Below are 15,654 nucleotides of genomic sequence, written 5' to 3'. Positions count from 1 at the left end.
GAGGGAAAAGTCAGATTTTTATTCTCTGTGGCTTTCTCTGTGGTTACCTGGCTCTCCTTCCCTACTTCCAGTGACCAGCTTCCTCCCAAGAGCTAGGGTTGTACCCTGGGTGTCTGTCTGGGTCAGTGCCTCCAGCCAGAGCCCCCAGTAGGTCAGCTGATTGTCCAGTCCCAGCCCTTCCTACAGTGACTGGGCCTTTGGCAGATCCTTGGAGGTAGAGGCCAGCTGAATCTAATTGGAGAAGGAACTGTTCCCACTGGCAAACCACAGGAGTTAGTTACCACACTCAGCGCAAATGTTTTCCCATTCCCAGCCAGTTGTGTGCATCACTAGGACCTTCTGAGGTTAGTGCACTGCTGGACACTGTGTATACAAAGCTGGAAGATGCTTTCCCTTTCACTGTTGTTTCTCTTTGGTCCACTTTACTCAAAACAACCAGAAAATGTGCATCATATCTTGTTGGCTCCTTTGCTTAAAACTCTGTAAGGGTTTCCCATGGCTCTTAGAATGAAATCTAAACTTTGATCCCATACAGCTCCTGAGTTAATGTCCTTCCACTTTCTAGCCCATTGGTGGGCTCTCTGCCCCCACCCAGCCAGACCATATGCTTCCTGACCTTGTGGCAGTGACCTTGAGGCAGGAACCTGATAGACTCACCTGAAACTCAAGGATGTTGATTGGATCAGTGGTTCCCAGCCACTGGCTCCAATGGAGTTACGGCCGGGGGGGGGGGGGGGGGGGCAGATCTCACATCTAAGAGTGCTAGTGGATGGTAAAGGTAGAACAACTGCCTTTGGGGGTAGGAGTGGTAGAGAACTCGGTCAAAAAGGACTCTTCCTACCCAAAGAGGGATACCTAGGACTGGGTGAACTTCAAGGTCCCTCCTGAAATCTGAAATCGTGCTGGACTACTACTTTCCTGTCACACCTGTCAAAGTGTGAAGCCTCTTAGAGTTAAGGCTCCCAGAGGTATCTTAATCAAGGGTCTCAGGATGGGAATAGGTTTGTTTTAAGGATGAGGTGGGCATGTTCTTCTAGGAAAAGAAATGGAGAGAGCTTGTGGTGTCAGGGAGAGGTAAAGCACAAGAATCTTGGGAAAAGAGAAATAAGTGTCTCTTATAGGTGACTGGCTGGAGCACATTCTAGAGATTGGGATAAGGACTACCTTGAAAGAGGCATTTTCTATGGGGAGGGATTATAATGGTAGCCGACGTCTATTGCCCAACAACAGCTAGGCCTCATCCTGGGACTTGGCTTGCAGTAACTGTTCACGAAGTGTTCTATTCCACTCAGCACTGAGCCCTTCCAGGCTTTGCCCCTAGGGTATAAACCTTTGTACTTGCTCAGTCCTTGCAGGTGGGTGGGATTTGGCTATGCACAGGATTGCGAACTAAAGATAGAAAATTATTAGTCATTTAAAAACTCTTCTTCCACTTAAACCCCTGCTCACTCCTCATAACCTGACTTGTTTCTGGTCACCTCTGTGAAGGCCTGGGTGGAGCCTGAGTCTTCAGCCCCTCCTCTGGACTTCCAACTGTGTTCCACACCTCACCTTCTCTCCCAGTTACTTGCTGTGTCAAACACAGAGACGATGCTTAGTGAATGTTTGCTAAGTGAATGGGCTTTTGCCTGGGCTAGCCAGATGAAATCCCCAAAGAACATGGACTCTCAATTTCAAGACAGCCAGAACCAAGAAGCATTTATTCATGTAACAAACATTTATTGTGTGTGGTTTTTTGTCTTGGGCACTAGGAGTACAAGGATAAGTAAGCCATGGTTCCCGTCCTAGAGGGGCTTTCTGTCTTTTGATGGTTGCCCTACATTGTGAGAGAAAGATGCAAGCTGAGCTGAAGAGAGTGTACGTGTACAGGGTTGGAGGAGGGTTAGGAAGCCTTCTCAGGGGCATCATGCTTGCACTGTATCCTGAAGGAGATGGAGAAATTGGTTTGGAGACAGGAAGGGCTCAGGTACCCTTTGTCAAGGCCCAGACACCAGGGAACATGCTCATTTAGGGATTGCAGGTGTAGAATGTTGTGAGGAGAAGGCAAAAGTGACCATGGTGGACCCAGGGGCTCTGTACACCCTGCTAAGGCAGCAGAACCTGTCCTAATGGTGGTGGGACTCTTCAAAGAATTTGGAGGCAAGAATCATGCCAGTTTCTGGCTTGGACCCCCAGATGGCTGATTCATTCATCTGATGAGGAGCAGCTTTGGGGAAGGCTGCTGAGTTGAATTGGGGGTGCTGTTTAGTTTTCTAGAGCTGCTGTAACAAATTACCACACACTGGTGGCATAAACCAAAAGAAATTTATTCTCACAGTCCTAAAGACCAGAAGTACAAAATCAAGGTGTCTGCAGTGCCACACTTCTCCAAACACTGTGGGAGAGAATCCTTCCTTGCCTTCTCCAGTGGCTTCTGACATCCCTTGGCTTGTGGCAGAATGACCCCAATCTCTGCCTCTGCCTTCACATGACTACCTCCTCTTCTCCCTGTGTCTCTCCTCTGGGCATCTCTTATAAGAATACCTGTCACTAGATTTAGGGCTCACCTGGATAATCCAGTATGATCTCGAGATCTTTAGTTATATCTGCAAATATCCTTTTTCCAAATAAGGTCTTATTCACAGGTTCTGGGTATTAGGATGTGGACATATCTTTTTTTTTTTTTTTTTTGGCGGGGGAAGTCACAGTTTAACCCACTACAGGGACTGTGTAGAGGTGGCCCTCACAGGGGGCTCGGGACTGCCCTCATTCTAGGCCCAAGAGTGGGTGCAGAGTGGGAGGGGCCCTGGGTGGGTTTCTGGAGAACCTGCTGTTAAAGGAATTCGAAGAAATGGCAACTTTGCATGACACTCCAGAGGTGAGGAAGCAGGATGGGGGGCCCTGAGGCAGGTATCAAGGACATTGAGCAGGATAGGGACAAAATGTCAGATAGTACAGGGAAGTCTAGAAGGATGAAGACAGGTGTTTGTCTCCTGTTGCTAAAGACAACCAGAAGGCTGGTGGCAGTTTGGAGTGGGGGAGTGGGCCCCAGGGAACAGGGGGCTGAGGAAGGTGTGGGAGGTGAGGGCTTCAGGGAAGGTCCCTATGAAGGGGGGTGAGGAGAGCAAGTGAGGTAACCAGAAGGACCTATGGAGAGTGTGCTTCCCTACTTTTTATTTTTTTTTCTCTCTGTTATTTATTTTTTAATGGGAGAGACTCAAATAGCTTTAATGGTGGATGTGGTAGGTCTGTAGGAGCCAGGGCGAGGTGTCCAAGCTATGAATATTGCTAAGTAAAAAAGGCAAGTAAGTGGAAAAACAGAATACACAGAAGGACACCAATGTGGGTGTCATTTAGGACACACATTTAAGAAAATATTGGAAAGATACCTAAAACATTGTTAAGAGGGGTTGCCTCTGAGGTTTGGGACAGAAGCTTAATGGTGGGATGGAGAGGGGAACTCATTTTTCACTTGATACCTTCCTTTCCCACTGTTTGATTTTTTTTCCTCCCACAAGCATGTGTTTCTTTTGTAGCAAAGCTCTAGTTTAATTATTTAAAACACTGATGGTAAAAGAGCTATTAGTGGGGAAAGATGAAGTTCCAAAAGCCAGAGGTTGCAGAGGAGGCAGGAGCTGGGCTCCCTCAGGCCATGTCTGCCCTGACCCTGGGTTGGAGAGGTAGGAGCTGGGGGAGGGGCCCAGGAGGGTATGTTGGGGCTGAGCAGGAAGTGATGGGCTTTCCTCCTTGACATTAGAGGTGAGCCCATGAGGGGCCTTAGTAGCAGGATAAGGGGTAGAAGGGCAGAAGGTCGACTCTAGGGATCAAGGGAGGGTTTGGGGCAGCACGGAGCCTCTGTGAGGTTGTGGTTCATCTGGTCTCTGCCCCCACATGAGCCATAGCTGGTCTATGTCCCACCACCTCCCTGTGCCAAGCCTTTGGTGGGCACAGTACTTGTTTATGGAATGGGGCTCGAGGGTCTGTTGGGTTCTCCAAGACTAAGTGAAGCAGGATGTGGTGATGGACCACCTGGAAAACAGGAGGGTTGAGGTGACAAGACAACCGGGGAGTACTGAGAGGAGGCAGAGCCCTGAAGGTAACTCCGTGTGAGGATAGAGTGGTGTGGTCTGCACCACCCCAAGCCTAAGAGAATGATTGTCCACAGGTTGCTGGAAGGGGTGTGTGTGGCAGCATTCAACATAGTGAGAAGGCAGGAAGGCTGCATATCAGAATAACAGGGCTCATGGTGGTGAACAGATGGGGAGAGCCAACAGCTGTGGGCAGTGGATGAGGAAGGACAGAGGCTGAGGGATATCTGTCATCCAGGTGACAGCTACAGGTGGACTTGGAAAGGCGAGACAAGATCTCTTCCATCTGTTATCTTCCTGGGATGAGACCCAGACTGAGGATGGGCCGGACAAGATGTCTCCCAAAGGATGGTCCTGCTCCCCCCACCCGTGGGCCTAAGAGGAAACAGACACACAGAGCCCTTCTTCTTCTCCTGTCCCCCATGATGACTTGTCCTGGGGCTGAGGTCTACGGGAGTGGGGAGTCCTCTCCCTGAGGGCAAGGGGACTGTGTCTGAGGCAGTCACAGTAAGGGGAGGCACGGTGTGGGCACTGCTGCTATTTCTAACCTGCTAGCAAACGGAACTCTGACTAGTTGAAAAGCAGGCTGATTGTCAGGGGCGGAACCCAACTTGGAGCTGTCAGGGCCGTCACATGGAAACCGCCTGGCAGGGGGCGGCGGCAGGGGGCTTGGGCTGACAGGGCTGTGATTTTGAAAGAAACATCTTTAAAAAAGTGATTTAAAGTAGGAGAGAAATATTATTATTAGATAATGGCTGTCAGGTTATTTTTTGATGTGTTCTCTGAGTATTTCATAACCATCTCGCCCCTAGATGGTAAGGCCTTCCTGGCCAGAGGCCATGTCCCCTGCTCTTGTGGGTTTCACCTCAGTGCACAGCACCCAACCAGCATCAGGAGGTGTTTGCCGTTTGGCCAGTGGTCACTTAAGCTGGGAGATTTTATAAATAATCCACTTGCCTTTGTTAATAAACCACAAACCAGGGTGAGTGCCTGGGCCGTTGGTCTGGACACTTGGGCTTCACCAAGCCCACTCAGCACTGGGCATGGAATTGCCCCCAGTGGGAGCAGCAACAGGACAGGGCAGTGGGGCTCACTAGAGACTTGTAACCCTTAGTGGTGAATGGTCACAGGACCCTCCCTCATGCTATCAATCTCCTAAGTCCTGTTCTCAACAGCCACTTTATCTTATCACAGCCTGCACCAGGCTCAGCACAGCCCTCTGATTCTAGTCTACACACATTTTGGAAATCCATTACCTCTCCTCTTCTGTGCTGACTGCTGAAATCAATCCCCACCCTGAGGTCAGCAGCTCTAAAACATCAACCTCTTGACCAGTCATTCTGCAGCCCCCCTCCCTGTTCCCCTGCCTTCCCAGGACAGAAGACTACGGCACCTCCCTGGTGAAGTCCATACTCAGCGTAGTATCCATTCTCCACCAGGCGGGGCCCTCCCTCCTCCTGGCCCCCACTCCAGCTTCCCACAAGTGGGCCCTTGCCCTGGGCTTCTCTCTGTGCCTTCTGCCAAACATCCCTGCCTCCTCTCTACCAGATAGATGACTACTGGGAGGTTGGAGGTGAATTTAAATTCAGCAGACCTCATGCAAATTGTCTCCCTTCTACTTTCCTGTCCATTTAGGAAGCTCGATCTGCCCAGCAGGGCTTTTGAAGCCGCCTCTGAAGGGGACTTTGAGCTGCAAGGATATGCCTTTGAGGCAGCAAAGGAGCAACTGAGGCCACCTCGGACCATGCGTGTGGGACTTGTTCAGAACAGAACTCCCCTGCCTGCCGATGCCCCTGTGGCAAAACAGGTGCAACCTCTTTTGACCATAAATACATAAACGGAGCTGTGGCTTGATCTGTGTTTTGAACACGTCCACAGTCCCTGGGTCACTGCAGGTCCACTGCTCACTGCAGGTCTGTAGGCACCTCGAGTGTCACCTAGACGCTTCTGCCCTGCAGCCCCCCTTCCCTGGAGCCCACATCTCTGGCTCCTCTTTCTCTTCTGGCTCCTACCCTCTCTCTGCCTGCCCCTCCACGTCCTCTCCTGTGATTGATCTGAAGTTCCATTTATCAATTGAGAGGGTGTCCTTTTGTCTGCCTCACACTCTTTCTCTGGAATTCTGCCTCTCGGTCTCTTGCCAGAAGGGTACGTGCTGGCACACACCAGTCAGGACCTGTCTGTCCATCTGCATGTTCCTCTGCCTTGATCCTGAGAGCAGGGACTCACTGAACCCAGATATCTGTCAGCTGATGGTGCCTCAGGGTGACGGGAATATGATACGCAATTCCTTATGACCTTACAGTTAATATAAATGTGACGGCATCTTGTATGTCCCTAAAGAAACGTGTTATCACAGATGCAGGCGATTTGTTGTATATACTTCTTCACAGCATTTCTCTAGCTGTTGAAACTTTTAAGAGTTTCTCTGCAGAGGTTTCCTGGGGATACAGCATGCCTCAGAACTCCTAGGGATTCTCAAGAAAAGGCCAGGGGCACCTGGGTGGCTCAGTCGGTTAAGTGTCCGACTTCAGCTCAGGTCATGATCTCACGGTCTGTGAGTTCGAGCCCCGCGTCGGGCTCTGGGCTGATGGCTCAGAGCCTGGAGCCTGCTTCCGATTCTGTGTCTCCCTCTCTCTCTGCCCCTCCCCCATTCATGCTCTGTGTCTCTCTGTCTCAAAAATAAATAAACGTTAAAAAAAAATTAAAAAAAAAAAGAAAAGGCCATTTGGATTCCAGGTCAGGTTCTGCATCATCTTTCACTCTGGTCCTTCTGTTTTTATTGAATTTAAAGATTTCTGGTTCCCTGTTCACTTTTTGTCTCTGGGTTAGCTGACTGTGAATGTGTTTCCTCAGCCATCCCAGATTGGCAGGGCCAGGGTCACTGTTCTCCCCCACAGCTCCTTGGAGCACACTTTGCACACTGTCAGCACCTAGCAAATATCCACGGAACCTTGGTGTGCAGTCTCACAGGAGAGACCATCATAAAGAGTAGGTGCTCTCTGGTTTTCAACCTGGTTCTTCTGGTCTTTCTTGAACAAACACTTCCAGACATCTCCTGGGGGCCAGGCATTGTGCTGAGGACACCAAGAAGATGAAGACACTTTCCTCCTGCCCCTGAGGAGCCCATGGGGTGAGGGGAGTGACAAACAGTGGAGGAACACAATGGCATAGCAGGAACAGCGCCACCAAAGGAACCTACCAGGGAGTGCTGAGGCGCCTCTTGATGCTCAGCCCTCTGCTGGGAGAGTCACTTCTCTGTGGGTGACACATGACATGAATAACACATCCCAGGAAAATTGGGTGGAGTGGGGAAGTGCATTCTTGATGGAGGACACAGCTGGGAAATGGGATCCATTCATTTGATGACAAGATGCACACAGGAAAACGAAAATGGCAGGACAAGGCATGCCGGAAGGCTCAAGTGCAGGGTGGTAGGAAGTGGATTGTGTCCTAAGGCAGAAGGAGCAGTTAGCCCAGGGGAGGGCCAAGGTGTGCACTGGGTGTGGGCCCTTCTTGCAGTAAGTAGCAAACAAGCTTATGCACTCCTTTGAGCAACTCCTTAGGGCAGCGGGTATTCTCCCCATTCTCCAGGTAAAGAAACTGAGGCTCTGAAAGGCAGCATTAAGTGTGTGGAACCCTAGAGCCTCTGTACCCCCACCTTTTCCTGCAGATTTTGGACTTGATGAGACTAGGATATATCAGAACCTCCCCACCCTACTTGTCCTCTTGCAGCTGCCTAGGTTGGGGGTTGTTCCACGTGTGTGAGGATGAGTTCTAAAAATGGTCTCAACCAGGGGCACCTGGCTCAGTGGGTTAAGTGTCCAACTTTGGCTCTGTTCACGATCTCATGTTTGTGAGTTCAAGCCCCACATCAGGTTCCGTGCTGACAGCGTGGACCCTACTTGGGATTCTCTCTCTCTCTCTCTCTCTCTCTCTCTCGCGCGCGCGCGCGCGCGCTGTCTCTGCCCCTCCCCTACTTGTGTGGCACACTGTCTCTCTCAAAATAAATGAATAAACTTGGGGGAAAAAAAGATCTCAACCAATAAAAGGAAATGGGTTCTAATCCTTGCTTTTTGAATTGCCAGGTCACTGCCCTTCACAGACGCATAGAAGCCATCGCAGAGGTGGCTGCAATGTGTGGAGTGAACATCATCTGTTTCCAGGAAGCATGGAGTAAGTCTGTCGGGGTGCTTTCTCTGCTGCCTTCAGACAATAGTGTATTATCTCCATGTCACCAAGAGGACTTCTTGATTTTTGAAAATCTCTTCTGATCTACGGAAAGATTATTTCATCAACAATACCAGAAAGGCAGAAATCCTGGCCTCCCTCCCTCTCATGCACCCCAGTCTGTTGTCTGGTTCTGCCACTTCTTCCTCCCAAATTGTTTGGAACCCATTAAGCTGTTCCTCCCTACCTTCTTTTTTTTTTCTTCTTAGCATTTTTTAAAATTTATTTTTAAGAGACAGAGATAGAGCATGAGCGGGGGAGGGGCAGAGAGAGAGGGAGACACAGAATCTGAAGCAGGCTCCAGGCTCTGAGCTGTCAGCACAGAGCCCAGAGCGGGGCTTGAACCCACAAGCCATGAGATCATGACCTGAGCCAAAGTTGGACGCTTAACTGACTGAATCACCCAGGCGTCCCCTCCCTTTTTTTAAGTTTATTAATTTATTTAGAAAGAGAGAGAACAACAAGCAGGGGAAGGGCAGAGAGAGAGAGGGAGAGAGAGAGAATCCCAAGCAGGGTCCGTGCTGTCAGTGTGGACCCAGATTCAGGGCTCAATCCCTTGAACTGTGAGATTATGACCTGAGCTGAAATCGAGAATTTGACATTTAACTGACTGAGCCACCCAGGTGCCCCCTCCCCACTTTCTCACCAGTGCCCTGGTCTGAGGAGTCATCAGCTCACACCTTGGCTTCGATAATTGCCTCTAACTCATCCACTGTGCTCTCCACTTGGGCCCCTTCTAACTGGCTCTTGACCCATTCTAGGAAAGATCTCAACAAAACTCAACTCTATACCACTTAGTCTGTTCCTTCCCCCATCTCTGTGACCCCATCTCTGCTGGGCTCTGCTCTCACCTCCCTGATCCTTCATTCCCCTCTCCCTCCACCCAGACCACTGTAGCAGCTGCTCCCTCTGCCTGGCCTTTGTCTCCCTCTCCCTCCCCTTGCCTTTTAGACCCTATCCAACCTTCACATAGAAGCTCAGAGCCCACCTCCCTATCTAATATTACATCCAGGTTATATACTCCTGGTACCATGTACCTTTATTTTTTCCTTATCAAAGTTACACATGCTTATAATTGGGAGTCAAATGGTCTACAAGTCTGTTACCAAAAAACGGCTGTCTTCCTCCCTAGAGGCAACCACTTTCTACTCTTAGCTGGTTCTTTAGGAATCTACCTCTGTGTTTTTGCTTCTTGATTTTTCAGTTTCGCACCATCTATTAACTTCCCACTGTGGAAGAAGACAGCATTAGTTCCTCACCTCCTCTGCCCGCTCTGTTCACACATCCCCTTCCTATCCTCCATCCCTTCTCTGCAAGCCATTTTCTAGACTTAGATTTCTTTCTCCGAATAACTTTCTGTTTTCCCCAGAATTTACATTGTTTTCTGCACACCTACCCCAAATTCTACCCCAGGCTTTCTTCCAGCTTCCTGAATCTGCTCAAGAGCTTTAGACACGTGAAGCTGCCTGTCGGTTCCACCTCCTCCTTTTTTTTTTTTTTTTTTAAATTTTAAGTTTTTATTTTAAGTCCAGTTAGTTAACATACAGTGTTAGGTTAGTTTCTGGTGTAAAATATAGTGATTCAGCAGTTTCCATACATCACCCGGTGCTCATCACGACAAGTGCGCTCCTTAATTCCCATCACCTATTTCACTCCATGTCCCCACCCTGGTTCCATCACCTTGAAGGAACATATCCCCAGAGCCTTCTGGCTGCGCTAGTCTGATTTAGCTGGCTGCACAGCTGTCCTTCTGGTGATTTCCCTTCACCATCATGCTGGGGGGTTCCTTTGTCTTGATCTTGTGCTCTCCTATACCACATCTTCCTCTTTCTTGCTTTGCTCCCTCTTTTTGGTTGAGTAGTTTTCTGAGAAAGAACAAGAAGGAGGTAACCGTTTGGAGATCTTGCATATCTGAAAATATGTTCCTCCTACAACTTGCTTGATAGTTTGCTTGGGTGTTGAATTCTGGGTTAGAAATACTTTTCCTTCAGAAGTTTGGACACATTGATCCATTGTCTTCTGATTTCAGGTGTTGTTGACTAGTCTAAAGCCATTTTGACTTATGACCCATTGCATTTAATCTTTATTTTTTAATTATTTTTATTTTTAATTATTATTAATTATTAATTATTAATTAGTATAATTATATATAATTATTATATGTTACATAATTATATATAATCATTATATTACTATATATAATTTATATAATTATTAATAATTATCATTAATTATTATTAATTATTTTTCTCTAGAAGTTGTAGGATATTCTCTAGTACTTTGAAGTTTCATAATGATATGCCATTGTGTGAATCTATTTTTTAATTTTTTAATGTTTTTATTATTTACTTATTTTGAGAGAGAGAGAGAGCACATAAGAAGGGGAGAGGCAGAAAGAGAGGAAGAGAGAGAATCCCAAGCAGTCTCCACACTGTCAGCCAGAGCCCAAGGTAGAGCTCAATCTCACAAACCGTGAGATTGTGACCTGAGCCAAAAATCAAGAGTTGGATGGATATTTAACTAACTGAGCCACCCAGGTGCTACTGTGTGTACCTATGTTAATCCATTATTTTAGGAACTCAGTGGGATATTTCAGGCTAGAAATTTGGGTCCTTCAGATCTATTGTTCATTAGTGATTTTCTCCCTTTTTTCTTTCCTCTCCTGATACTCCTACTATTAGGATGTTGCAACTCTGGACTAGATCCATAATTTTCTTAAGTATTTCCTCCTGTTTTTCATCTTTGTCTTTTTGCTCAGTTTTCTCGTAGATTTTATCTGTCATTCAGCCTTTTATATGGTCTTTTGTTTCCCCTGTCATATTTTGAATTTACAAGAGTTCTTTTGGTCTGAAAGTTCCTGTTTTATGACATCCTGTTCTTATTTTATAATTACAATACTTTCTCTTATCTTTGACAATATTAGGTAACATTTTTTTCTCCTTGCCAGTTTCCTACTTCAGATTGGTCTTTCTTCCCCCCTGATTGTGTGTATTTTAAGAATTGGGGGTTAAAAAGCTGATTGCAAGCTCTGAGTCTGTGGGAAGGGCTCCTCTCCCACTGAGCTTCATGATAGGATGACTTGGTTTTGCCGTTTGTTAGGTAATCCCATAGTAGTATCTTTGGGTCATTCTTTTTCAGGCTGGTCCGAGTCCCCGGAGAATATTCTTCTTATCTCCTGCCAAGAAGAGAAAGAGGATAGGGGTCCAGTGTGCTGATGTTTACTGAATCCCTCTGTTTTTGACACTCTACGCATCTGCATCTGTCCTGACTTCCCCACGGCCAGAGGCCTTCTGTTTACCTCCGAGAGTGAACCTCTAGCCCTCTGCTGGGGTGGGAGGGACACCTGCCGGCCTCATGCAGTAGGAGGGATCTGGGCTTCTGCCTGCTTCTTAAGCAGACTTTTGACCAATTTTTGTTTGCCATTTCCGCTCCCTGCTTCCCCACCTTCAGAGCCACGTGGTACCTCTGACTCCTGAACTTTGCAGGGGTATGGGGTGGAGAGTAGGGTGTTTCCCATCCTCCTCTACTGCTGGGAGCCTGAATTTTCTAGGTCTACCACGGTATCTACCCTCATCCCTCGGCTCGCCAGCCTCCAGTGTTTTGTTGCTCTAATCCTTCTCTCAGTGCTTCATCCTTGTGGGTTTATACATTTGCATAAATATCCCTTTCTTGTCATTTGGTGGGGCTGCAGGAAAGAGCGAAGGTGTGCATCCAGTCTGCCATCTGTACCCCAAACTTCATCTCGCTTTTCATTACTTATACTTTCACTCATTGGTACAGCACTTTTGATTTGTCTCACTCTTCCATTAGACCATAAGCTCCATGAGGTCGTTGTCTGGGTGGTGCTTATTTATTTTTCCCATTCCAATCCCCACCCCTATTTTTTTAATGTTGAAAATATTTCATTGTGGTAAAATATATACATAACATAATATTGATCACTTTACCCATCGGTAAGTGTACAACTGTGACATTAAATACATTCACAAAGTCGTATAACCATCACCACTATCTACACCCAAAACTTTTTCAATATCTCCAACAAAAACTCTGTACTCATTTAATAATGCCACTCAATCCCGTACCTCTGATAACCTCTGTTCTAACTTTCTGTCTCTGTGAATTTGATTACTCTAGGGACCTCATGTAAGTATGTGCTTTTGTGATTGGCTTATTTCACCTAGTATAATATTTTCAAGGTCCATCCGTGTTGTAGCATGTGTCAGAATGTCCTGCCTTTTTATTACTATGTAATATTCCACTGCATGGGTAGACCACATTTCGTTTGTCTATTCCCCCACCTCTGTTTTATCTTTTTTTCTAAATTTTTTTTTTCCCAACGTTTATTTATTTTTGGGACAGAGAGAGACAGAGCATGAACGAGGGAGGGGCAGAGAGAGAGGGAGACACAGAATCGGAAACAGGCTCCAGGCTCTGAGCCATCAGCCCAGACGCGCGGGGCTCGAACTCCCAGACCGCGAGATCATGACCTGGCTGAAGTCGGACGCTTAACCGACTGCGCCACCCAGGCGCCCCTCTGTTTTATCTTTAATGAACAATCCCTGCCACATGATAGACACTAAAAATGTTCATTGGATGGTTTAACCACCTTCTTCCCTTTTTTGGATCTGGAAGGCTCCCACTCATCCATCCAGGCATAGCACAGACACCCCCTTCTTTGGGGGACCCTGGAAGCTCCCCTACATAGAACTGGGCACTCTGTTATCGTGCAGCCACACAAAGTTATAATTCAGTCCCCTCATCTGGGCTGGCAGCTCCTGAGGGCAAGGCCGGGTCTAAATTTGGAGGGTTAGTTCAATAAATGGGGAACCCTCTTCCCCTCTGATTTGAAAGCTGCAGTTCAACTTTGCAGCCAGCCTCCCCCAACCTCCATTCCACATGCTTCTTTGAGAGTTTGTTTACAGTGGTTGTGTAAACAGGAAAAGGGGCCATTAAAATGGAAATGGGGAAATTTGGAGAGCTTAGCAACCTGAAATGAAATCAGAAAGGGTGGTTTTATTCTCTTGGGGTATTTGAATCTCTCCTAATGTGCTGAAAGCTGAGAATAAATGGTCATTAAGGACCTTTTTTGTCATTAACAGCTTTTTGGTTGGCTTCCTTAAAATAGTTTATTCCCTCTTTCCTGAAGTCAAGCCTGGAGTGTCTTGAGTCTGGTGCCAAGGCCCCTGGGGCTGTTGCTGGTGGAACCCAGGTGGCCGAGACAGTGGTGATGCCACTGGTAGCCTCTTCACACTGGCACCATTTTAGGACCAGCCATCCTGTGACTTAAAGGAATTGGGAAGCTAATGCTTCTTTCTATTCCTTCTCTGTGAATGAGATCTCCCCTGCTTTGCAAGGATATGAGGACCATCTGCCTATTACTGGGCTCATAGTCCACATTTAAGAAAGGTTGGCTACAATTAGTAGCCCCAAACAGACCACATGCCCCATGCTGTGACCACTTAAGGCACTGGCCATTCACATCACACAGTTCAGAGCAATGGGAACAATAGCAAACATCTGGAAACTTCCTTTAGACTAATCCGCCTGAAAGAAATGGACCTGGCTTATTGGAAGAAGGAAGGTCTAAAGAGTACATGGAATTGGTTCAAACAAAGAATTCAATACTCTAAAACAAGAAGAAAAAGACAAAACGTCCCACTAGGAAATGGGCAAAGGGTAGGAACAAGGTTGCCTGAAGGATGAACCCAGAAAGGCCAGTGACCATGTGGCCAGGGGCTCCACCTCGCTGGTGATAAGAGAAATGCGTATTTTTAATCATGGTGCTATACCAGTTCACACCATCAGACTGGTGGACACTAAAGAGTATGGCTGAGGTTATGAGCAATGGAACACACGTAGCCTGAAATCCCTGTGCCCGTCCCCACTGCAGCCCTTGCCCTCCCCCACAAAGGCAAATATCATTTTGGACATGGTATGTGTAGTGTTCTGTGTATTGTTATTACCTATATAGGTACCTGCTGTTCGAAAAATAAAAGGCACACAAAAATCAGTTTATGAATTTAATGAAATTTCTTATTTAATTAACCCCCTTGTGGCATCTAGCCAGAGAACATGGGAATAATGCATTTATCCTAGGGGAACATTTAGCCTATCATCCAGCAGTTCCCAGACTTCTTACAGGGTCATTAAGCAAGTGGCTTTTCTTGGTCCTGAAGAAGTGTCTCTATCCCCATGAGGAGGAATGTTTCTGTAACGTGCCCAGGGTCCCAGTGCCATCCTCAGTAGCCCTCTGATAGTTTCCCCAGGGAGTCTTGGCTGTGCTTCTACCAACCCAGAGATTGGCCAGCAGTTCAGAATCTTCAGTAAAATATACACAAGATCAACTTTACCACTTTAACCATTTTTATACAGTCCAGTGGCATTAAGCACGTTCACACTGTTGTACAGCCATCCCCACCATCCATCTCCAGAACTTTGTCATCTTCCCAAACTGAAAATTGGTCCTCCCTGCCCAGCCATTGGCAACCACCCATTCTAATTTCTGTCTCTATGAATCCAACTGTCCCAGTCCCCCCATATAGGTGGAATCATATAGCCTCTGTCCTTTTATGACTGATTTCCCTTAGCATAATGTCTTCAAGGCTCACCCATATTATAGCATGTATCAGAATTTCCTGTTTTTTTCAGGTGGAATAACATTCCATTATATGGATATACACCAGTTTGGTTTATCCATTCATCCATCACTGGATACTTGGGTTACTTGCATCTTTCAGTGGTTGTGAATAGTGCTGCTATGAAATGGGTCTGCAGATATCTATCTGTTCAAGTCCCTGAATTGTTTTCTTCCCTAAATTCTATTGTTTTTAAGACTGTCATAAAGAAAATATAGCCCAGCCCTTTGTGTTGTTATGAAACCTAGAAGGGTCAGGGTCTGCCTGGAGCCCATATTCAGGGACAGGATTCAGAACCCAGGCTGAGACAACTGGAGCCTTGTTATCTTGTGGAGAGCCTCAGCTGCTGGTCTCGAGGAGCTCCCCGTCAAAGGCCATGAGCTTTGGATATGATTCTGACTTTGTCCTCTTCACAGCTATGCCCTTTGCTTTCTGTACGAGAGAGAAGCTCCCTTGGACGGAATTTGCTGAGTCAGCAGAGGATGGACCCACCACCAGATTCTGTCAGAAGGTAGGACATTAACTGCTCCTCTGACAGTAGCTGCCAAACACGTGCAGGTCACAGAGCACAACCACAGCTGCTGGGTGTGGCTCTTTACCATGGAAAACACACCATTTGGTGCTTGTTTTGCCAGATAAGATTAGATAAGACTATTTGCTGCCCTTTTGTTAGTATACTTTCACTTAAAATCATAGAATTTCAGAGCCAGAAGGGCCCTTAA

At 47.0% G+C, this 15,654-nt stretch overlaps 1 protein-coding gene across 4 annotated transcripts in view; it reads left to right on the top strand.

Moving 5' to 3' along the window:
• Positions 1–15,654, top strand: part of UPB1 (beta-ureidopropionase 1) — a 69,509-nt gene that overhangs the window by 40,573 nt on the left and 13,282 nt on the right. For 3 of the 4 annotated variants that reach the window (XM_053206220.1, XM_027044113.2, XM_015077614.3), the window contains exons 2-4: positions 5,703–5,874; positions 8,153–8,240; positions 15,349–15,443. In XM_053206220.1, the coding sequence (XP_053062195.1) occupies positions 5,812–5,874; positions 8,153–8,240; positions 15,349–15,443 (246 nt within the window). In that variant the 5' untranslated portion in view covers positions 5,703–5,811. The remainder of the gene's footprint in view (positions 1–5,702; positions 5,875–8,152; positions 8,241–15,348; positions 15,444–15,654) is intronic. The other variant, XM_053206219.1, reaches the window with a different exon arrangement.

This window comes from Acinonyx jubatus, chromosome D3, assembly GCF_027475565.1.
Source record: "Acinonyx jubatus isolate Ajub_Pintada_27869175 chromosome D3, VMU_Ajub_asm_v1.0, whole genome shotgun sequence".
Lineage (NCBI taxonomy): Eukaryota > Metazoa > Chordata > Mammalia > Carnivora > Felidae > Acinonyx > Acinonyx jubatus.
The sequence above is the reverse complement of the archived record's forward strand: the minus strand, read 5'-3'. Positions and strand labels throughout refer to the sequence as shown.